General features: G+C 38.7%; 2 protein-coding genes across 11 annotated transcripts in view; one reads left to right on the top strand and one right to left on the bottom strand.

The window, feature by feature from the left end:
* Positions 1-14,841, top strand: part of LOC408710 (KH domain-containing, RNA-binding, signal transduction-associated protein 2) — a 103,991-nt gene extending 89,150 nt beyond the window's left edge. For 2 of the 3 annotated variants that reach the window (XR_003304213.1, XR_003304211.1), the window contains 5 exons: positions 1,771-1,969; positions 3,618-3,716; positions 4,310-4,613; positions 13,869-14,597; positions 14,675-14,841. The gene's annotated coding sequence lies outside the window, so the exon portion shown is untranslated. The remainder of the gene's footprint in view (positions 1-1,770; positions 1,970-3,617; positions 3,717-4,309; positions 4,614-13,868; positions 14,598-14,674) is intronic. The other variant, XR_003304212.1, reaches the window with a different exon arrangement.
* Positions 1-24,132, bottom strand: part of LOC410893 (transcription factor AP-2-epsilon) — a 224,257-nt gene that overhangs the window by 80,692 nt on the left and 119,433 nt on the right. The window contains exon 1 of one of the 8 annotated variants that reach the window (XM_026439197.1): positions 4,208-4,846. The exons of 6 other annotated variants lie outside the window; for them this stretch is intronic. In XM_026439197.1, coding sequence (XP_026294982.1) covers positions 4,208-4,489 — 282 coding nt within the window. In that variant the 5' untranslated portion in view covers positions 4,490-4,846. Of the gene's footprint in view, positions 1-4,207; positions 4,847-24,132 lie in introns of those variants that run through there. One more of the 8 variants, XM_026439196.1, reaches the window with a different exon arrangement.

The following is a 24,132-nucleotide window of genomic DNA, read 5'->3' as shown; positions in this document are numbered from 1 at the left end:
GGGGTAAACACGTTTCGCTGGACCACTGTGTACACACGAGGAACGGCTACATCTCAGGATTGTGCGTAAATAAATTGTCCGTAACTCGCCTCTACAACGTCTACACCGGACCGATATTCGCCTATTATCCTTTCCGGTGTTTCCACGAAAGCCTTTCCTGCGATTTCAATGCGCGGATCTAGGCACCGAGAAATTCTTTATTGCCGTTTCGAAGTCATTAACTCTCCGTTACGCAAATCATTTATTATTTTCAGCGATTTTTTTTTTATTTTTATCCTTTTTTTTATCTTTTTTTATTCTTTTTCTTTTATTTTTTTTTTCTATTTCTTTCATTTTTTATTTTTTATTTTTTATTTTTTTTTTTTTTCATCTCGCGAAGAGTGGCTCTCGAAGCCACGGGGGGATTGATTTACGACGGATTTGAAAGATTTTTAATTCGTTTCGCGATAAACGATATGGAAATGAAATAAATTCCTCGGATGATTGTTGTTGTAGTTGAATAATATCTCGAGATGTATCGGGGGGGATATATCGAATCGGTGAAATATTATTAAAATTTATTAATTTTCAAAGTGGTGGAGACTTTGAGGTAGAGATAATGTAAATTTCTTCGAGGAAAAAGTATCCGTGTATCGAATAGAAATTATCCAATTTTATTTCTACTTAAATCAATACGATGTATTCAAATTCTACCCGTATCTACATAATCTCATGTTATACGCGGGCACAAATTGCAAATTTTTGGAGTAAAGAAACGTTAGTCGAGACGGTGAACATCTATCAACTTAAATATTATTATTTAACTCGAACTACAATGATAAAAAACGATCTTTTAAAACGATCAACGTTAACAAAGAAAAAGTAGAAGAAGAAAAATAATTTTATTTAAATGACCAATATCTTTACATTTTATTATATTTCGAGCTGTAATAAATAGATATATATTATACATCGAAATTAATGCAATAATAAACTTCTCTCTTCATATGTTTTTTTTTTTAAATAACGCAACATACAGAAACGCACCGTCTCCAGTTTCGATCAATAATCTCTTAATCGAGTCGATCCGTCAAACGTATCCTGTGAAACACACCTGTCTCTCGATACGTTCGATCTAATCCCGCCAACGCGTATCGTCCCACAATATAATATCCAACAAGAGAAACGATTCGCGGGAGAAAATGTTCCCCGCGATGTGGACACACGGGGATCGGGCAGGAAACGCGGTTAATGGAACCTCTATTAATGTTCGACGTTGGATCTCTTCTTGCGAGACAGGCAGAGATATATATATATATATATACGGATAACGCATCTCGCGCGGGATAGGATCGTAGAGATTTTCCCTGAAACCCGTTTCCTGACCTCGTGTGCACAGGCTTGTATCCTACGACAATCCTGCCTACGCTCTCAGAGCATGCATCTGTCCTCGTTTTCGTGAGTGGACACCGCTTCCTCGATGCTTAACTAGAAGGAGGAGGAACACCCTCGATCTCTTATCTCAAATGCTAACGCGATTCTCGTTACCAATTAGATCCGTTTGCACAACGGAGATGTATCGAGATTTTGTCGAGGATCGTATCGATTGTGCGAAATGAAGTTTGATAAAGTTCAGATTCTTGGTTTTTGCTGGCGATTGATTTTAGTTTTTGTAAATGAAGAAAGAAAAGGAAGAATCGTTTCAAACAGTTTGTTTATAGTTTAATCGAGAGAGGGAGTTAATATGAATTTTGTAATCTTGTTGTTAACATTTTTTTCTTCTTGTTTCAGATTCGTGGGAGTGGAAAATTGTATGAAGGGTTGGACGCGGATTTTTGTATACGTATCCCTTATTATTCCAATAAATTTTTGATCGGCAAGAATAAATTTCGACGAATTGCGAAGGTTGTAACAGCTGAAGGGAATCTAAAATTCTAAAGGAAGAACCAATCGAGGACGTGCAAATGGCAATCGCCGACCGTTAAGACAGGTAATCGAGAATTTTATGACGAGCGTGAAATTTAGCAAGTATGACGTTTGCCGAAGAATAGTATATACGACGGACGTACAACATAAAAAAACAATTTTGGACAACTCGAAATTTACTTCTTTGTCGCGTTTAACGATCAGCCAACACAGTTATTTGGCTACTTCCTTTCTAATTTTGTTTTTACATCTTGAAGATTATTATTCGCCAAGACGTCGATGCGGTAAATAATGTTTTTAATGTCCCGTTTTAAGATACTTCCGCTATACGAAACGAACTTAATGAATACTTAAGAGAGAACGTTTACACTGCCTTTACGACAGCAATTATAACATTACAGTATGACGCAATGAACGATGATGTACGGTTCGTTATGCGGTGAAAGAAATTTGATAATTGTTTTGAGTTACGTCTCTTGGCGCAGAGGTTATACGAGAGTTTAAAGAGAATGGGATAATTTATCCTAACAAGGTTGCATTTTTAGATAACTTAACATCTTTGGAAGAAGCTAGTAAAAAGGGCTTCTCTCCGGAGTTAACGAACTACGAATATGAAATTGTTTAGAGAGAATTGGATAGGTTCTAAAGAAATTTATTATAATTACCGACAATTTTTATACATTTCTTTCATTTTTTTAAATACCTCGTATAAAATAATATTAAATATAATTTCTCATACAGATAAGATAAATTTTAAAGATCGATCCTCTTCGTTTTCAATTCGATCGATTCGTTCGAACAGATAGAGAAGTTACGTTCCAAGAAGAAAATTTCCAATATGAGAACGCTTTCTAAATTTCCAATTATCTTTAATAAATTCTACGAAATGTCGTGACCACCATCTTTAGAAATCTTTAACGATCTTAAATGCACGCGAGATTTCCAATCGAAAGATCCAATCTTTATTAATTTCATGCGAATCCGGCCGAGATCGATCTCAATCGCGTAAATTTTCCAACAATTTTTTCAACGCGACTCGCTTTTCTCGATGAACCATCTTTAATGAATCGTCGTCTGAAAAAAAGAAAAAGACGACGAGACATCGAATGGAAAGGGCCGATTCAAGGTTCAACGACCATGCGAAAATCGGATGGAAGAGAAAAGGGCGCGTTATTAGCTATATAAGCTAGGAGCGGCATATCGCGCTTCCTGGGCCGTAAAGATGACGCGCTAATAGCTTCGTTTTATTATAGTCCTGGATCCAGACACCTGATTTGTTGCCGTATGTCAGAGTTGAATACTGCTCACGACAGTGGAGCAGGTATAACCGATGCGTGGGCGGACAACACTTGAACCGACAGCTGCTCTTTCACTTGCCACGTGAGAATTTAGTTTCTACGCAATGAGCAGAGTTTGAGACTCTACATTGGTCGAAGAAACAGGGTTATGGAGTACGCTTTAAAAGAGGATAAATGTCGTTGAAAGGCGGTGTGTTCTTCTCAAGTTTCGTGATATGGCACCCTCCTCCGCTTGACAAGTTTCGTAGAAACTTGTCTGGTTCAGCGGAGGAAATAAAAAAGAAAGAAAGAAAAAAAATCAATTGATTCCACGTTCGATGCTCGTCGAGCGTTATCGATTAACAATCTTCCCCTTCCCCTTTTCGTCTTTGCATTTTTCACTCAAGCATATCAAGATATGTGTCGATGTTTCAGGTATACAAGGTATGGTTTTGAAGAGAATCATCTTGAAGCATGACAATGAAGTATACTTTCAAGCTTTCACAATGGAGAAACCTTCTGGCGAAAGGATCTGTAAGTTTTAATTCTGAATTTTTTTTTTCAAATATGGAAGAAATGGATGGAAGAAGATGGAAGAAAGTTTTCAGAAAGTTTTTAAGATCTACAGTCTCTCGAAAAATTGGAAAAATCGAATAAAATGTCGCAAGATCGCGACTTAAAAATTAACAATCAATCTACGCTTGTATATATTTAAAACAGAGAATTCAAAATATTGCTTATTCGCTTATTTAAATTTTAAATTGAGAAATCCCTCCAAAAAAAAGAAAGAAACCGTCATACGCAAGATCTTCCAAAATATACTCCACTCGATTCCATCATCGTATGAATCAGCAAAATCTAATCCACGACGATATTAATCGACACGACGAGACGAATCACCATTCACCTTCGAAACGAACACTTCTCTCTCTCTCTCTCTCTCTTTCTTCCTCCTCCGCGTTGTCGCGGAAACGAAGAAAGAAAGGAAAGGAGAGAGAGAAAAAAAAAAGAAATATTCGACTTACGTCATCCCTGTCCTCGCGGAGATCGTCGTCAGCGCTCTCCTCGAGGACGAAGCCCACGTCGTTGTTGTTCCTGGTGAGTGAGGGCAACTTCCTGGGTGTCAGCTCCTCGCCGTCCGTGTCTCTCTTGCGCTTGCCACCGTCCCTGTGCTCGTTCAGCGTGGTCTCGTGCTCGTCCAACATGTCGGTGACCATCAGTTCCGACTCGACGCTCGTCGGGGATACGACTTCGTCCAGCGGTGACATGGTCGACCTGTCGGCTTCACCGGCCTCCAGCACGGACATGATGGGCCACTTTTCCCGCCGCGGATGCCTCCTCGATGGTCGTCACGATCACCAGAATTCGCGGACAGTCGGGCCTCGTCTTCGACAAGACGAGAGGTGGCAACGAGGCACCTCCACTCTTCAAGTGAGTACGGATCCACGTTCATAGATCCTTCCTTCCAATTGCCCAATTTCCTTTCTATCCCCTAACTCTTGTCCATAAACGATAAAGCTTGGTAAAAATAATTCCAACGCGTTCAATCGCTGAACACGTTCGAACACTTTCCTTACGCGCGTGTGCGATAACACTCTTCTTTCCAATTCTTTTTCATTCGAGAGTACGTTGACATATGCTTGAATCGTTTTCTATATATATATATATATATATATATATATATATATATATATATATATATATATATATATATATAAGTTCTTCCTCTCATCGATCAATTTCCTTCGTTCTCGTCTTCGATCCACGAACGAACATCCAAGCGATATTCGTTAAGAGTCGGCACGGATTCGAGGATCGGTTGACCGAAGGATTCGTACATTCGTGACGAGTCCTCTCGAAGCTCGCGTTCGCCCTGCCCGAAGACAATGGGCTGATAAATCGCCTGTCCCCGATAACGGTGCCGCTCACCGGTAAACAGAATCCCGGCCGGAGCACATCCAATTTTCCAAACGAGCCTGACCTTCTTTTTCCTCTCGGCCGATCGAACGTCGAGGAACACCTGCTGGCCCAACGCTCGAATGTGAGACGAACGCGGAATCACTATCGACTCGAACCTAACGATTCGAACATCCTTTTTTTTTCCCTTTCTCTCTCTCTCTCTCTTCCGCTGTTCAACGAGTTATTACGAGTTATTTCTTCTTCTTATTCTTCTTCTTCGAGTTTGGGACGGAGAGTTTTTAGAAAGGAGAGGGGGAAATGGGAGGTTGGAAGGAAGGTATCGAATGCGAATTCGATAGCAGAGTAAGATTTCGCGAAAGGAACGATCGACTTGCAAGTCGGCGAGCCACGAAGATTCACGTGTGCGTGAGGCACGCAGCTTGGAAACCAGACGTAAAACGATCCCGCGGCGCGCGTCTCTGCGGGCATTAAAGTCTCCCGGCTTTCCACCGGCCCTCCACTGATCGATGACGCAGGAAACCTGAATTCTTGCGGCCGATCTCCCCGCTCGGTTTAATAACACCGCTCGGCCGCTCGTGTAATTAAACCTCCCCTCGGCCGATTACACGGGCCGCGTTGTTGATCCGCGACGACGACGCGATCGGGATTAGCATCGCCCGCTCGAGAATTGCGCGGGATCGAACAATACGAGGAGAGAGAGAAAACGATGACACGACGAGGAGGAACTCGTGCGAACTCGTGGACGAGTTCGACGAGAATCGTTTAACCGTGGTTCTGCGTTGAGGCGCAGACGCGTTGAAAAGTGACGCAAAAAAAGAAAAAAGAAAAACGTCAGATGTGGTGGAGAGTCACGTGGCGTGTTCGCGTGTGATCACGTTGCTACGTAGTTGCTACGTTTTCTGCTACCGTTCTCGCATCCACAACCCCGCTTCCCCGTGGATTTCACCGTGGAATCACCGTGTCGCGGACGATCTCCGCCACCGGTAAACACGATTGCACCCGATCGATTCCCGCACACACACTTCCTGCCGGCATCACGACTCCCGACCCTGCCCCATGCTCGGTACCACCTCGTGCATACCCACGATTCTCGCACACGCTCATTCTTCACCACGCGTTCCAATCGATCGAAAATCCTCCTCCGAGATCATCCTTCCTTCTTCTCTCTTCCGAACAGTTTTATTCGTTCCACCGTTTAATTGTATTTTATCACTCTCGTTCGAGAACGAACGTTGCACCACTTGATTGATGTCGTGCTTCACTCAGTCTCTATTTTATCCCTCTTTTCCCCCCGTATCGATTCAAAATTGTCCACAATATCGGGTAACAAAACAACAACAACAGCACGCGCGTAATTTTCCTTTCGACACACGATGATCCGCTCCGGTGATCCGTGTTACGCAACGATCAACTTTGTCCACGTCGTCGTCACGAAACATCCTCGGCAGAGAGAGAGAGAATGTGAAAAAGAGAGAGAGAAAGAAAGAGAGAGAGAAAGAATAAGAGCGAGAGAAACGGGGGGCCGTGCGACGGATGTTGACGTTCCGTGGCGGAGAATCCGCGGTCTCGATCTCTCAGTCACGTGGTCGCCAGTGTCACGTGGGGGCGGAGAGGGCGGCCGCGAGGGCAGGAGGGGGCGGACGACGGTGCGACTCGTCGCGACGAATACGAGTCGGACGCGGGCCCGCGAGATTTTTCGAATTTTTCGAACGAGAGTTTCCAGTGTCGAAGGATCGAGAGTCGTAGGAATCGCGTATCGAATATTCGAAGGTCGGCGAGGACCGATCGTGCGACACCGCGTTGCCGCGCGCGCCTCTCGAGAATGGCCTAGAGGCGAAAAGAGGAAAGGATCTCCTCGAGTGGCGCCGCCCGCGGCAGGAGGGGGCAAATCTCTCTCTCTCCTTCGCCGAGAGCAAGTGTCGGACCCGCGCGATATGCCCGCTGGACCACCACCACCATCACTACTACCGTCTTCTCCTCTTGGCCGCCGCTTCCACGGCCACCATCCTCCGCCCGGCCGCCACCACCGCCGCACACACCGAGCCAGCTACCAGGGCCGACGATGCCATCTCGCCCGGTATCACCATCGCCGCCGCAGCTTCGTGTCCACCTTCACGAGAGAACGCCAGCCGATACCAGCTGTCCTCCGCGGCTCTCGTCTCCCTTTCTCCTCCGCCACCACCTTCCCTCCTCTTCCACGCCGCGACCGTGCCCACTCTTCTCTCAACCGATTCTCCCACCTCGGGGAACGGGCAACGGCAACTTGTCTCCGTTCGACCACGGCCAGCAGCCTCGCCGCCTCTTCGTCTCGTCATCCGGAGACGTATCATAGATGATACCGCCGCGACCCTAGGATTTGCTAAGGATCTCCCTTGTTCCTTTTTCTTTTTTTTTTTTTTTGAACGTTCTTTCGATACTCCTTTCTGCTTCCCTTTTTATTCATCCAAGATTCTGTTTTGACTCTTCTTTGACTTTTGTCTTTGTTTTTGGATCTTCGTGATCAGATCTTTCGCTTCTCTTTAATTATAAATGGGCTGATTGGAGTTGATTGCAATTTCGGATTAGTTATAATTGTTTATTAGGGAAGATGTTGGAAGATTTTTCGTGATAGATACGGATCGGAGTGGAAGAAAGTTTGAAAGTTTTAAATTATTAAATTAGCACGAGTCATCTGTTCAAATATTAGTCGTAGCGTTTAAAACAGTTTATAAAAAAGAATAATCCGAATAATCGTAATAAATTCCATGCAAAGTATCATAATGCCAGTCCATTATATCGATTATTTTACGCATTTTTGCGCGCAAGCCATTCTCGCAGAAGCTTTTTCAAATTGTAAATATTCGTGCATACTTTTTCTTTCACGGATCCTATCGATCGCTCCAATTCCACTCACGATCTTCAACGAGTCGAGGCAAGTTTAATAACAGGCAACGTCTCATACTTTCGCTAATTTTCGCCTCATTACAACCGCAATCAATCTGTCAACCGGGATCGAGACGGTATCAATGCCGGCCGGGAATCATTACTTCCGTTTCGTGTTGCGTGTTCAAGCTGTGACAGTGGACGTCGACACCTCGATCCTTTTTGCCCGATCATCTCTTTAAATCGCTACCAAGCTTTTAGCGATCCGATCGGCCAAGTAAATCGCGTTGGACCGGTCTCCCCCTCCCTCCTTCCTCCCTCCCTCGTCCACCCTTGCTTTCTTCGTGTTCTTCGGCCGGTGTCTTCGTTTTCTTGTCACTCTGCTAATTAGCATCCTGCTAAGTAGAGCTGCGAGCGAGCTATGCTCTTATTTCTTAGAGACGCGACGCTTCGATGCTTTTAATCGAAGTTGCGTTACGTATGATTGAATGTGAATATTACTTTATCGGAGAAAAGGAAAAGAAAAGAAAAACAGGCGCAATATATATATAAACGTGGCGATAGCGTTTCCTTTAATCAAGTCTTGTTGTTGGTTGTACGTCACTTTTGTTTTGGTCGAAATTATTATTCGAGAGGAAGGATTGGTTAAAGCGATATGAAACTTGATTGCACTTTTTTTTTTATTTCGAGGAATATTAAATATTTATTAAGCGAAAATGTAAATTGACTTGTGTATATATTAATAATAATAAAAAAGAAACTATTACCGATTGAAACATTGTAGATTTCAATTAAATCGAGGCAGAATGAATTATTGTATACGCGTATTGGAAAAGATTCTCGTAATCGATTATGTTTTGTACGAATACGTTTGAAAATGAAACGTTACAAGATCTTCAAGCGATCCAGATGGATATGAGCATCTGATATAAATCAGTTTTCGATATCTGGGAAAATCTAAGGAAACGGTGTCGAAGAATATCTACGCAATTGAAATTATAATTTCAACGGATAAATAATCTTCTCAAATTTTCCTGAGAACACGAAACGAATATATACGAGTTTCCAATCGAATTCATTAATTTCCTCTTCGATTAATCACTTTCGATCCATTTAATTTAACCATCGAACGTAACTCAATTAAAATGGCGATTTTTATATCCCTTCGTTAATCGTCGAGAGAGATCGTTAATAATCGATATTTTTATGAATAACGCGCGTGTGCGTAGAGATAAAGTAGAAGGGAAAAAAAAAAGAAAAAATAAAAGAAATGTCGGCATCCTGTGACAGGATCGCGTATACAGGGAGACATTCCTCCATACGTTAACCCAAATATGAGCAACGGCGAACGTGAAATAAGACGCTCATTAAGAAGGAATGTTTTGCTGAGAAACGGTTAGCAACGGTATATAATTTAAACTTGCAATAAACTTGCTTTAGAGCACACGTTGTTCTATTACCTCATGTTATATGCCGCGACTAATATTCGCGCAAAAACCAACAAACGAATAGGAGGTAACCGCCTCAACCGCGGATTTATGGTGGAAATAACTGAACCGTAATCGGTTGTGAATTACGCGTCCATTGCCAACGATTACGTCATAAGTACCAATTTTCAAGAAATATTGTTGAACTCTTCTGAAAGGAAAACTATTGTTGCTTCCAATTACGGTGTTCTAACAGCCTTTTATATATATATTTCTCTTTCTTTATATAATCTTTATCAACGAAATTTAAAGTTCATTGAAAAGTTTCGCTTTTATGCGTCTTAATATTACAAATTTCTTTATTTATTCCTTTACTTTCTTTTCCCTATCTATTTTGAATATTGGATCGTAACATTTAAAGAAATTTATCACAAATTAATTGAGATTTGTTAAAAGTACACGTTTCGAAGATTTTTAATCAATCGTATCTTCTTTTCTTAAATTAATATTTTGCTGGAACGTCTCTGTGAACGTCTCTCTCTTTTTCTCGCACGAAAATCGATTCGATCCCTTTAAATTACGATCGAACTGGGAGGAATAATTGGAGATGTGCTCTCTTCGTTATCCCGAGGATATCGGTATCAGGATTTAACGAGTGAAAATATTCGGGTCAGATGAATAGGAACTGGCAACAGCGGACCTTGGAATCGCAGCTCCTCCAAAGGAGGCTGGTCCCTCCAACATACCAAGACGGATCACCTCTTTTTTCCTCTTCCTCTCTCCGCTTTACGCACACCTGTCCAGCTTGGACTCGAGATCTGATCCCGCTTCCTATAATCTTCCTTCCATCTCTTTTCTCTCCTTCTTTTAAACCTTTAATTTTTAACTAATTCCATTGATACTTTTTATACGATTCTATTACAAGATAAAATTATTACAAAGAAGATTAAATAAACGTGCAAAGACAGAATTGTCTAGAATAAGTAATGCCAACATTTCGTGAAATTTTCGTAAGAATATAACAATTCGTGCAGAAGAGTTATCCCATTCGTATCAAACTAAATAATAATCCTAATTAAAATTTTATATAAAAATATTCATCCATATTTTTTCATAATCTTCTATCATCTTCTCTCCCACGCCTTTTGAAATCTTCGATTAAATCTCTTGAAAGAGATTCGTTCTACAAGCTCTTCACGAGAGAAACAAGGATCAATTCGCGAGAAAGCCACCCACGTGCGTAATTATGAGATCACTGCCGAAAACAGCAGTGGATCCATGTCCAATAGGGGAGAAAAAGGCGGTTGCGGAGAGGGGAGGGGAACGAGCAAAAAGGAGAATGGTTAACGAACTCGTTCGACGCATTCCCCGTGTCAGGATACAAGGGGAGATACGTCGGCCGTGTTACAAGAAACGTTGCTCGATATATCGTGACGTAAGCGAGGGAATTTCGAGGAGAACGAGCGCGACGCTCGTTCGAAACGCTTCTATGAAAGTGGAACGACGCTTGTTTCTCGCTGATTTACAATGTGTTACCTGTGTAAAAATAGATCGTGATCTATAAACGAGATATACGACCGTGTAAAATTCATTGTAACTGGGAGAGAAAAAATGAAAAAAAAAAAGAAGAAAAGAAAATGAAAAAAAAAAGGTAGAAATTTGCAACACTTTTGCTCGTATAATATAATAACTGTTAAACGATGGTCGTTGGATTTATGGTGATTCGAACTCTGTGGCAACAATGATTATTACAAATTAGTTCACGATTCACAATTATTTTTGTCGAAGACAAAATATATAATTCATTTCGATCCTTTTCTCTTTTTCTTGTTGCAATATTTCACGTGCACGAATTTAAACAATTAAATTACCATACAAATCGCAAAATTACTTGTAATAATTTCATTTAAAGATTTCAAAATTTTTAAAGATATCAAGAGCCATTTCCTAGAAACCTCGAATATAATAAACCACGAATCAACGCAAGACATCCATCTAGGATCCAGATTAGATTAGATAGATTCGTGTTTTCGAAGAATCGATTCTCTCGGTTATTCCCGCCTATATATATTTCAACACCCTGTATATTTCGCGTGTCACGAAACACGATCGTCGAACGGCGGAGAAAGATACGTTTTTCAGATTAGAGGAGGATTGCTCGATAATGGTGGATACGTCTTTCGGGTGTGGGACGGGGCGTGCATTGACGTTCCCCGGAGAAATCTTTGAGCATATTTTCACGTCTCTTGTAAGGGTGTCTCTGCCGGATGCAGATAGCGGGGGCCGTGTCGCACAATATGTGGCCACGTATGGAAGCCGCACAATGTCCCTGATGGTAAAGGCCATCCAACCTGCACGATACGACGTAATACTGGCTCGGATAATATATTGCTTGTACAAATGGCACAAAGCCCCCTTCCTCCTCCTCCTCCTTCACCTGTATCCGCTTATCTCCGCTCGATTTTCTCCGCGAGCGTTTCTCTGTCGTCCATGCCCTCGTCTTACTTTTTTCCCCCCCGAAAAATTCGACGAAAAATCGGCTCCTCGGATGGATCTATTTGTCACTCGTCCACCGCGTGTAATCAGATATAACGAGTTGTGGCGATCTCGAAACGGGATTATCAAGGGTTATTTACTTGAACGTTGAACGATTGATTTGTCACTCGAGTCAAGAATTTTTATATTGGAGATGAGGAAAAGGACTTCTCGATCTTGAAATCGCTTACGAAAGAATTTGTTGAGAATCGTGAAAAGAAGGGATGTTTATTAAGTGTTTATTATGAAGTAGATTGGGTTTTTGATTCTCTGAAATGGGTTATTCTGCAATTGTTAATTGAAAATTAATTGTCACCAATATTGGAATAATCTTAAAAGATTAATTTTCATCGATAAATAGGATATATAGTAGAATTTTTCACAGAAACAATAAACCCGTTCTTTAAATATTTTTACATCTTTCTTTCCAATTTAATTCAACGTAAACGTGTTGAATGTTTGCGAATAGATCGTAGAAGCTCAAGACCGGTGGACGAGGGAGCAGGAAAGAATTTAAGCAAGGAAAAGCAGCGGGAATAAATGCGAGCACCGATTACCAGAAAATCACGTTGCCAATTGCGTGCCGTTGGATCGAAACGTTACGATCGCAATCATTTGACCGTTTGGACGACCGGGTTCGACCATTTTGCCATTTCGCTTCTTATCCATTTACCCGCGAATGATATGATGGTAAATAGGCGTGGCCAACTCGAGATTTGTTATTACAATCACGTCTTAGAACGTCGAATTGCGAGAGTCCGCTCCCAATGCAGCCGCGAATCGAACCGATTTTCCTTCTCCAACTCATCGTTCCAACCTTCTTTTCTCCCCATTTTCACCGTTTTTATACGAATTTAACAGTACGTACCGTTTCTCTCATTATTATCTCTCTTTTATCAGATCTTCAATTTATTTAAACATATTTTATCCTACTATTCCAACGATTTCAAAAAGAATCTCGAATTAAACGGAATGGACAAACGGAAAATCGATAGATAGATTTCCTGCACGAGTGAAAATCAAACGGAGATACGCGATTATCATCTTTAACGTGTTATCCTTAACGAACCACGGACAATTCGTCCGACACTTTACGATAACATGTTATTTGCATGTATAAGCGGCTCAATCATCCAATAAATTACCAAGTTATAGCTTTACGATCTTTCTATATTACGCAATGTACGTAATTACGTGACGTCGCTCATAGGTGTCATTCATAATCATCGTTATTCCTCTCGTAAAATGATATACTGGCGGAGATGCGTTTAAAAAGGATCATCGTCTCAAACAATTTTCTCCCTCTTTTTCTTCTTCTTTTCCTTCTAAACCACGAGTCGAAGAATCACACGTACAGCGTCGACGAATCCCGTCGTAAAAAGTCGTCAAGTCGCAGGATCGTAAAATATGTTCGATTTATATAAACCATAAAAATCGAATCCTATTACAAAACAGTGACACGCGCGTGGAAAAACGAGCGGAAAAAGATTAAAAAGAGAGAGAGAGGAAGAGAGAGAGAGAGAGAGAGAGAGAGAGAGAGAAGAAAGAAAGAAGAACATAACGGGATCGTGACGTGTATCTGTTTCATTCCCATTAACCGATTAACCGATTGGCGAAGATCGAACCTTCTCAGTCGTTAAAGCGGATCAATAAAATCCATTGCTAGATATATTCTGTCGATGAAATAAAACTGTTACGCTCGTAAAATCGATAGAATAACAATTGTTAATTCTAAAACTTGCTCAAGATGTACATTTCTTCAATTCTTCGCGTGTAATTTCAAAATATCCATTAATATTAGATCTTTTTTTTTTAGATTTTTATCACTTTATCACACGTATACATAACTTTTAGTTTTAATTTTTCAAATAATATTTTAAATATAATAAGAAATTTTGTTATTCATTTTGAATACACAAATCACCGATTTCTTTTTTTCCAGAATTTGTCTCCTCCATCCTTCTACCATCCATCGTTCCTCGCCACAATTTTAAAAAACAAGAAAAATGGTTCTTCGAGAAACAAATCGTACAACCGCTTTTCTCGAAAGCAGGAAAAAAGAAAAGTGCACGACCTCCTCCCATACCCAATCTCATATCCTTCCTCCTCCTCGTCCCTCAAACGAAGACATTCCACTGTGAAATCGTAAATACACAAAGCCAATTCCCTCCCCGCTTTATCGTTGGAGCGCAATCGCGAAACGATCTCGGATCGATACGGCGAGCAGCAGGCCGAGTGGGACGAGAACGAAGAAAAAGAAATCTCGCGCGCTTGAGCAAAGAAGAGAGGAAAAAGCAAAACGAGGCGTATTCGATTCTACTCGGCCATTAGGGCACACAGCACACAGCATCCACGTGAGCCCCATTCCTGGAGCCAGGCCTGGTTGCGGTTTCGCGATCGAGGAGCGGTGGATCCACGCCGATCGGAATCTCGTTCCAACGATATCGTATTCGTTTCGTGAAGGCTGCGTTATCCGCCATTCTTCTCCCTCCAACCGATATTCCATTCCGTTCTCAATTTCAAAGACCGGCGCGATCGTCCAACTCGCAGCATCGAATCGAGCTCGAAGGAACGATAGATCACGCGGCTACATCCTCTGGATCGGAGGACGACGACTTCGTGATCCCGAGAATGAGATCCAAAGCTGTTATGAGGAGTCCCGAGACTAGAAGTGAGTATATGTGATGTATACTATATAAGTAAGGAAGATTTAGAGACGCAAGAATAAAACGTGTGTGTTTAATATAGAACGGGCTTGTTACGCGGCCGAGTTATGGGGGACGCGTTACGTGAGAGAGATTTGGAGTATATTGGATATATGAAGAGAACGTTGGTGAAACGGTGAGACGACTGATAAGCGGTCCGACACGGATAAGGAAGATCAAGAAAGTGATCGACAAGATAGATATAAAAAATATATGTAAAAATATAATTCATATTTTGTATGGAATTTATACAATGTATTTTGTATCAATTTTATTTAATAAATAAATATTATTTTACACTGTATATTTTTTATTTTTATTAAACCATTTCATATCCTATTCCCTAATAAAACCACATAAAATATTCCAAATAATAAAAATAATACGCTCAGTACATTCTCTAACTAATCAAGACTTAAAAAAATTATCAAAAATGATCCAAAACACGACAGCTAACATCACAGAAAATAAGTATGCGAGAAGAAGATTTACATGTACGAAACGAGAAAAAAAAAGGTTTGAAGCTCTAAAAAAAAGGTAACAATAAGAAAAATAATAAAAAAAATAAATATAAGAAAGGTAAGTATATACTAAAAATGTAAAAACATGTTTTAAATTACATTTTCCTAATAAAAAACACAATTTTCTACCCAAAGCATCGATCTAATAACCGATTACATAAAAAATTCAAAAAAATTCATATCAGTTCTAAGAATCATAGAGAATCTAAGAATATGACGTTAATTCTTGGAAAAATTAATCGATCGATTTTCTATACTATCATCCTATCACTTATACTCCTATCACCTTTATAGCATAACTTTATTTTTTTTCACTGATAACATGTGTTTTTTATAGCACCAATCGATAGAGCGTAAAATTTCCCATAAAAAAGTATTAACACACTTATACCGAAAAACCATTAGTTTAAAAGATATAGCAAAAATTAAAAATTTTTAGGAGATCGACCTCCTGTCATATCATGTTCTCCTAATACAAAATCGACTTTTTGGCCAAAAATTTTTCTTCGATCGCGGGAATTTCGACATTAGCACTTTTTGTTAAATATCTCCTTTATTATTCAGAATATTAAAAAACGTTTCAAATAAAAGTTGAATGGTTTCGAAAGGGCTATATCCTGGCGCTATCATTTTTTTAGTAGCTTGACCAATAAGGAGCTTTTTAAGCACAACTTTATTTTTTTCACTGATAACATGTGTTTTTTATAGCACCAATCGATAGAGCGTAAAATTTCCCATAAAAAAGTATTAACACACTTATACCGAAAAACCATTAGTTTAAAAGATATAGCAAAAATTAAAAATTTTTAGGAGGTCGACCTCCTGTCATATCATGTTCTCCTAATACAAAATCGACTTTTTGGCCAAAAATTTTTCTTCGATCGCGGGAATTTCGACATTAGCACTTTTTGTTAAATATCTCCTTTATTATTCAGAATATTAAAAAACGTTTCAAATAAAAGTTGAATGGTTTCGAAAGGGCTATATCCTGGCGCTATCATTTTTTTAGTAGCTTGACCAATAAAGAGCTTTTTAAGCACAACTTTATTTTTTTCACTGATAACATGTGTTTTTTATAGCACCAATCGATAGAGCGTAAAATTTCCCATAAAAAAGTATTAACACACTTATACCGAAAAACCATTAGTTTAAAAGATATAGCAAAAATTAAAAATTTTTAGGAGGTCGACCTCCTGTCATATCATGTTCTCCTAATACAAAATCGACTTTTCGGCCAAAAATTTTTCTTCGATCGCGGGAATTTCGACATTAGCACTTTTTGTTAAATATCTCCTTTATAATAAATAGGTATGATTTTTTTTATACTCACCTTTTATACTTACCTTTTATACTTACCTCTTTTACTTACCTCTTAAAACAGCCATATTTTCAAGAATTTTTTAATAATTTTACTTAATTCTAAGGGATAGACAGAATGGGCTATGTAATGTTATTATCTTAATATCTCAATAATTTTTTATGATATTAAAAAATGTTTTGGATTAAAAGTTATGATTTTATAAAAATAATACTCTGATGTTATTAATTTTCTTTTACTCTACAATAATACTCTACAATAGTATTTTAGCACTAATAGATGGAACTCAATAATCTTTATAAAAAAAGTACTAAGCTTATAGCATTAGTTTAAGAAATATTTCAATTATAATAATTTCCTAAACTATATAAATTATTTGCCATATGAGCTTTAATACTTTTTTTTGTAAAGAACAGCGAGATACATCTATTGGAGCATTATAAAATGTATGGTTCTATTGAAAAAATTGATATAGACTTTTATGAAACCTCCACAAGCCAATCTATAAAAAAATTAATAACATCAGAATGTATATTTCTCAGAAATATTTTATGTCTGAAACACTTTTTAATATCATTAAAAATTATTGAATTTATATATGGATAGTGATAGATTATAGGATAGTGAGGTAGGTGTAATAGAACAAAAATACAATTTATATCTATATAACACAGTTTATTTCTATTATACAAATATATTTTACAATACAATTTACATAATTTACATAATTACATAATTGATTCTTACAAATATTCAAGTTTTACAAATTATTACAAATTATTATATTGCTTATATATTATAATTATACGCGCAAAGGTAAACTTCTTCTCATCTCTCCTTCCAAGTCGTCAATTTTCGTCGTCCATGTCCTGTTCCTGTTGTCCATCCAAATTTCGGGCGACGAAATATTTCCTCTTTCCTTCAAGGGCTCGGATAACAGTTGCTCGTTAATAAAGAGACGGGTGTTGAACGGTGGCCAACAGCGGAAAGCATCGCTGGACAAAGATATCACGGTCCGCATTATCGCGTTTTACGGCCGTGTAAATTACAGCTCGCAGGTTTTCGCGCGGGTCGAGGCCCCGCAAAAACGGGTTGGCTCGCTTTCTTCGCGCTTGTTTCTGGGCCGCGGAGGTCGTGACAATATCCAGCTGACCGTTCCACGAGATAAATCACTCGTGGATTACGTATACTATACTACGTGTTCACTTTCGACGGGTGGACGAACTGGAGCGTGATCGCGTATACAAGGCATCCCTCTTTTCTTTTCCAAAACGAATTTCGCGCTTGTGTGGGAACAGACGTGTGCGATGTCGAACTAAAACTTGACAGAGAATATCGTTACATAAAAATCTTTTAAAATGGTAATAAGTGTGTGTGTGTATGTGTGTTTGTTTGTGTGTATTTGTTTGTTTGTGTGTGTGTGTGTGTGTGTGTGCGTGTATGTGAAATGATACGTACGTGAATTAAGATAATTAAATTAATATCAGTTTTTCCAATTGGAAGGATAAGAAATGATTTCTTATCACGAACGATAGATTTCTTTTAAAAAATGTTTCTCACTTGTTATTATAAATTATATTATTATATTATAAATTGAACGTTAATGTGAGCAAACGTACGTATCTTTAATCCCAAAATTCATTTACAACTCATTAATGCGATTTTTACTCTCGCTTTCGTTCGAGAACGAATTCGAATACGATCGAGGATTCAACGATTAGTCATGAGATCGATAAACACTTGGAAATCGCTCAATTGTCGGTGAATTAACACGGTGGAATACGGTTCGATGGTGTAGGAAAACGAATTAGCGGGCATATAATAGGCAGGCAATAATCATCGTTTCACGAATAGAAGAATACGTAGGATGCGAAGTTAAATCGGTAATAATCTCTTGACAAATTCAACAATCGGTCCTTGCTTCGCACAAAGCGAGCCACAAAGCTGACGCATCAAAGAGCTCGGTGTTGCATCGATCTTTCATAACGTAATCCCGCGTGAATAATCGTACAGAGTGGAGACAGAAAGAACGGCGTGTATATTTCTCGACAATGTAATGAAACGAAAGATTTATAAGAAAACATAATAATAACTCGTGAAAATGAACCGTGCGACACTATGTGAAATTCAATAAACTCTCCAATGAAAACTTGTACTTGTATGTGGATTATTAATTCCTTTCTTTCTCCATAGAAGGGGATGAAATTCGATGTCTCGGCATTCTTTGATGTATTCTAATTTAATATAAAAAAGAATAAAAAGACGAAGAAAAATTCAAAAATTTACCGTGAATATTTTTATTGCACGAGTTTTCGAGTGTAATATCTTTAAGAGGGAACGATACGAGGCTGAAACAATCGTCGAATTATTAAAAAAATAAATAAATAAAAGCTTGCTCGACTCGTTAACCTTTTAATTAATCGACAAGAACAGTTTTCACCAAGGAAGTTCGATCGGGGGCGGCGCGAAATTGAACGTTGGAACAAAAAGGTAGAAAAGAATGGAGATAAACGAAACGAGGACTCCCTTTTTACCACCTCTCGTTCCTCGCATTTTCCTTTCTTCCCTTCAAAGAGGGATCTCGAAAAAGTTTTCGATTCACGGCTGACCTCGGGTGATCGAGATCGAGGGGGAGGAGCGCGCAACAGCTTTCAACCTTCCTTCGCAACGTTAGTCGAGCAAAGTTATTATAATCGTTATCCGGTCGAATCCATATGACGTAATTACTACCTCGGCCGAGAATCGAAAAAGCGTTAAGCGTACGGAACCGATGCCTGATTATAGTGGAACGATAATAGACGGCTTTTAAAAGTTCATTAAGTAGCCGATTGTGCGACTCGAAATTGTCCGTGTTGAATTGGGTCAACGACGAATGGGCCGAAGACGTGATTTTCTTCTTCTTCTTCTTCTCCTTCTTCTTCTTCTCTTTCGCGTGGAAAAGAGGAAGAAGGAGAAGGAGAAGGGTCGAACCGCGTGAAACGACACGCCAACCGGATTATTTTCGAGCCGCCTTCTTTTTTCCCCCGATCCCCGCGAATCAAGGAGAAGGAAGAAATTATGCTCTATAAAGGCGAGCGCACGAGCCTATCTCGATACGAGGCGAACACGCGATGCGGTGCCGTGGATTCTATGCCTTTTCGAGGGAGGAGGGAAAAGAAGGTGCTCTTCTCTCGTCGAGGAGACGTTTGTTTGCTCGCGACATTTTTTCCTTTTTTTATTAGGGAAGAAGAAATTACTCTCTTCCTTCGTTATTGGAAATAACAATATTCGAAATTCAACAATATTTGAAAACTTGAAGCTTGAACAAAGAATGACAAATATTTCTCTTTAATATCAAAATATTCTCCACTTTCATTCCTTCCTTTCTTCATGTGATCACCATATGCTGTTAAATGTCCCCAGAAAGGGATACTCGAAAGCTTGGAACGCGAGAGGGCAACAGGAGAAGAAGAAAGAGGAGGAGGAGGAGGAGGAGGAGGAATTGGAAAAAACGGAGGCTCCTTGGCCGCTCATCCTCCGGAGGCAGAGGCGAGATTCCGCTCGTGCTCCTTTGGTCCAGCCAGGTCAACGCCCCAGTGACCAACGCACCTTGTTCCTCCGTTCATAACGCGTGTCTGCGTGCGTGCACGCGCGCGAGTGGCGAGCGGGCATCTAGGGCAAACGGGTTCGAGCAACGTTAGACTTTTTCCCCGTCTGCCGCTTCGAGAGATTCGAAAAAATGCCGAGGTGGGAGGAGAGGAGGGGAGGAGGGGAACGGCGGCGACGCCCCGTCTCGAGAAAGTCGTCCGTTTCCCCGGAAGTGGAATGGATTCCGGAAGTGAATGTGGAAGGATCCTCTTCGACCGCGAATAAGTGGAAGCTTTGTCATTGATTGTTCGTCGTAAATGATGACGCACATACCGTGCGTGTTATATAATTTCCGCGTGTCTTGGAAATTTAATGATCGTGTTTCAGAGAAAATTGGAACAAACCGAAATTAATTAGAAATTAGAATTGTTGAATTTGTTATTTTATTTATTTTTATGGCGAAAAAAATCGATAAATTATGCCTTGTCCAATGCGAAACTGTTAAATCACTGAGGAGAATTTTAAAAATTAATAATTCAACTCGTCGAATCGTTAATTTTTATTATCATTTGTGATTTAGCGCGATCTTAGCCCACGTGAGGATATATATTTTTCCTAACAAAATGAACATTGGATTGTAAATGTCCGATCGTGTCCGATCGTGTAATTTTTATTTATTTGAACCCGTAATTGAATATATCGAAGAGTGAATATAACACTGATTTATTATTATACTTTTTGAAAATGTTTATTATATGTTTATCGGTCGTTAATTACATATAAAGATAATTCTTTTTATATCCGGCAAACGTTAAATCTGTAGACACGCAACATTGATCTTTTTACAATTAAACTGCGATTAGTCTCGTCTAAAATGAATATTTATACGTTGTGTTAAACTTTACTTAAAAAAATAATCTCCCTCTTTCGCCCGATATTTACACGATATTTCATACCGCGTATTACGCTTATTTTTGCCCTGAAAATGACACGGATAATAATAATAATCAGTGATAACGAGTCAGAAAACAAATCATTGACACGTGAAATGTTAAGCAAATAAAAAAAAAAAGTCTTAAAAAATTTATGGGCGAGAACATTATCCGAGAACTATTAGATTTCACAAATGAAATAAGAGGATTTTTTTATTAAATCAACGTGGAATCAATTTTTTCCAATGTTAATTTCTGCTCGGATGGGGGGTCGAATAAATCGGTTTGAAGAATTGAAGAATCGCGATCCACGACGCGACATCCGTCCATCCTTTCATTTTCACCACCCCTATCATTTTACCACTCCGTACTGTTTTACACTGTAACATCCGGCTTGGAAAATCGTGCTAGGCGTCGCGAAAAAATTGAGCAAATCGGTAATTGTCGGCAGGATCGTGCGAGACGATCGTTGACGGAACGTGCGTACACGTGCGATTGAGTCGCTTCTTTGAATTATACGCCTTTACTCCCGGGAACCAATCGCATAAAAGTGAATATTTATATTTTTCCGTAATCGTGGTTCAAGCAATTAACTTGAAATCGTTTTAGAAATTACAGTTGAATATTGTAATATATACATTGGAAGAGTGAGAAAATAAAAATTGGTAATTTCTAGTAGTTAAAATTATTTATTTGAAAAAGATTATTATCAATTATGAAATTATTATTATTATTATTATATATATATATATGTATATTAATAAAAGATACTTTATGTGGCAAATTAGTTATGCATTAAACGATAACGGATCGTTTGAAACGCAATCCGTTCAAGGAAAAATTACAAGACGAATATTAAAATACGCTCGAACTTGTGCACATTGTATTATATGCGAGTTGTACACACTTTTAAAGATTTCGCAGTATACATTGTATACAATTAGAAGTTAAGTGAGTTACGCACAATCGTTTTAGAATTTTATCGTGTGCATTGGTCGACTACGATGATCAAAGCAATGGTCTCAAATGACACGGCAAATTACATCGTTTCGTGTCCAGAGCAAATCTTCCTTTTAATTTCAACCGTGTGCCGACCCCCGATTATTCTTTTGTCTTTCGAGAGCATTACGATCTCTGCATCGGTCTATGAAACACATAAGATGTGTAAGTAAGATTTATTCTTTGATGAGATGTTGTTATTCATGGAATACCTTTGAAAGTTTGTTCTGAATGTTTTCTGAAATAAAATTTATTTTTTAAGCAAATTTATTTACAATTGAAGTGTTTGTGTTGGGATAAATAAGATGGAGTGCAAGATGATTTATACGTGTTTGGCTAAGAACGTGATCAAACAAATTCATTAGTTTGATTGATAATGTTACCGTGCTAATTTTGTGCAGTGAAAGCATCACTGGCAATCACGTTGCCAGTTTTCTATTTCAAAGGTTAAGTCGAAAGATTCACTTAATTGATTTGATAATTAATTATTAGAATTGATTGAATTGAAAAAACTTGTGAATAAGTCTGATTAGAAAAATGTTTATCTTTCGCTTAATCATTCATCTTTCGCAATCGGTGACAATTCAAGAATCATATTTTGTGAGATAGTAAAAAAGGAAAAAAAAATTATAGATAAATTTAGAAATATTATATTCAGCCAAATAAAATTTCTTCGTGGATACAAAATAATTTTCATACTTTTCTGAAATGTTTAATGCTAATGTATTTAATTTTTACAACGCATTAATTTTCCCATACGTTGTATATCAGCGAGATAAGTGCCAGGAACAAATTATTCCGTGTCATATTTTATATAACCATTCACTCGTCGACATGCTTTATCGATCATAAAAAAAATTCTTATTAAAATTAAAATTAAAACATCTCTTGTATGTAATATTTTTCACGTATCAGAAATGAAATTCGCGATAAGGAAACAACAAAAAAAAAAAAAAAGAAAAATCAAAACTTGAAGAGTTAATGATACTTGAAAGTAGTTTGGTAAGGTATAAACTGAAATAATCGAATAAAGATAACAAGACAAGACGCGTAAATCTAAAAAAAAAAAAAAAAAATATATGTATGTATATATAATAAAAACTTTTATAAGAAGAAAATTTTCATTTTATTTTCCATTAAAAATACCCGCGACGAAATTGATTTAAAATCAAGTAACGAGATTGTGCGATTAAGATAGCTCGCCGGTCAACGTCAAACTTTATTCTCGGCTTAATTTTTATTCGCATCGATCCCGAAGGCAAGGCGACTTCATCAACGCGGCACCGTCAATTCACACGCAGATTTCATCTCGACGATGCCCTAATTGCTTTCACGTTTCTTTTCTCCGGCACGGATACGTCGCGATAACTCCGTGAATGAATGGCAAAAGCTTCGGGATGGAAATGCTGCGAGCTTCTTTTGTAACCGACGTTTTATTCCCATCAACTGAATCGCGATCGTCGCGCTATTTCGATTCATCGTTTAAACAACCATGCGGTAATTGCGCCAACGAAGATAAATTATATCTTCTCCTATATATTTTCCCATTGTAACATAACGATGATCGTGCCGACCGTGATTGGGTTATTTAAAAAATCGAGCTTGATCGAATTCTAGCCTTCATTTCGTTCGATTTAACTGCCAAAATTGTTCCAATGGTGACAAGTTTCAATGACGACATTTTAAATGTAAATTATATAATAGGAATCTGGTAATTCAAAATAGTAGAATGGGCTATTTCTCACTTCCAAAGTTTTATGATCGTTTAATATCGATATTTTTATCTTGAGTTGACAATTTCGAAATCGACGATATCGATACTTTTCAAATTATTAAATTTGATTTAAATCCCAATATCGAGGAATTCCATTTTATTTTTCTTTTCCTATTTTAAATAAAAGGAAGGGAAGATATTTATTCATCACCAACGATATATACTAGATCCTAGCACAGAAACCTATATATCAATCTTGTCCTCCATTCTAGCTCTTCCACCTTGTTGCCATCGGTATGTGTGTGCACACTCATTGAAATCGAACGGTGTTGTTAGAGAATCGCGCGAGCCAGACAATGATTAATGCATGAGGGACATTTTCGAGGATCGAGCGAACTTTCTAACCGGCTGACACGCCACCACACGTGAGATATTTGATCGCGCGTACTC

This window comes from Apis mellifera, linkage group LG2, assembly GCF_003254395.2.
Source record: "Apis mellifera strain DH4 linkage group LG2, Amel_HAv3.1, whole genome shotgun sequence".
Lineage (NCBI taxonomy): Eukaryota > Metazoa > Arthropoda > Insecta > Hymenoptera > Apidae > Apis > Apis mellifera.
This window is presented reverse-complemented; position numbering and strand designations above follow the sequence as displayed.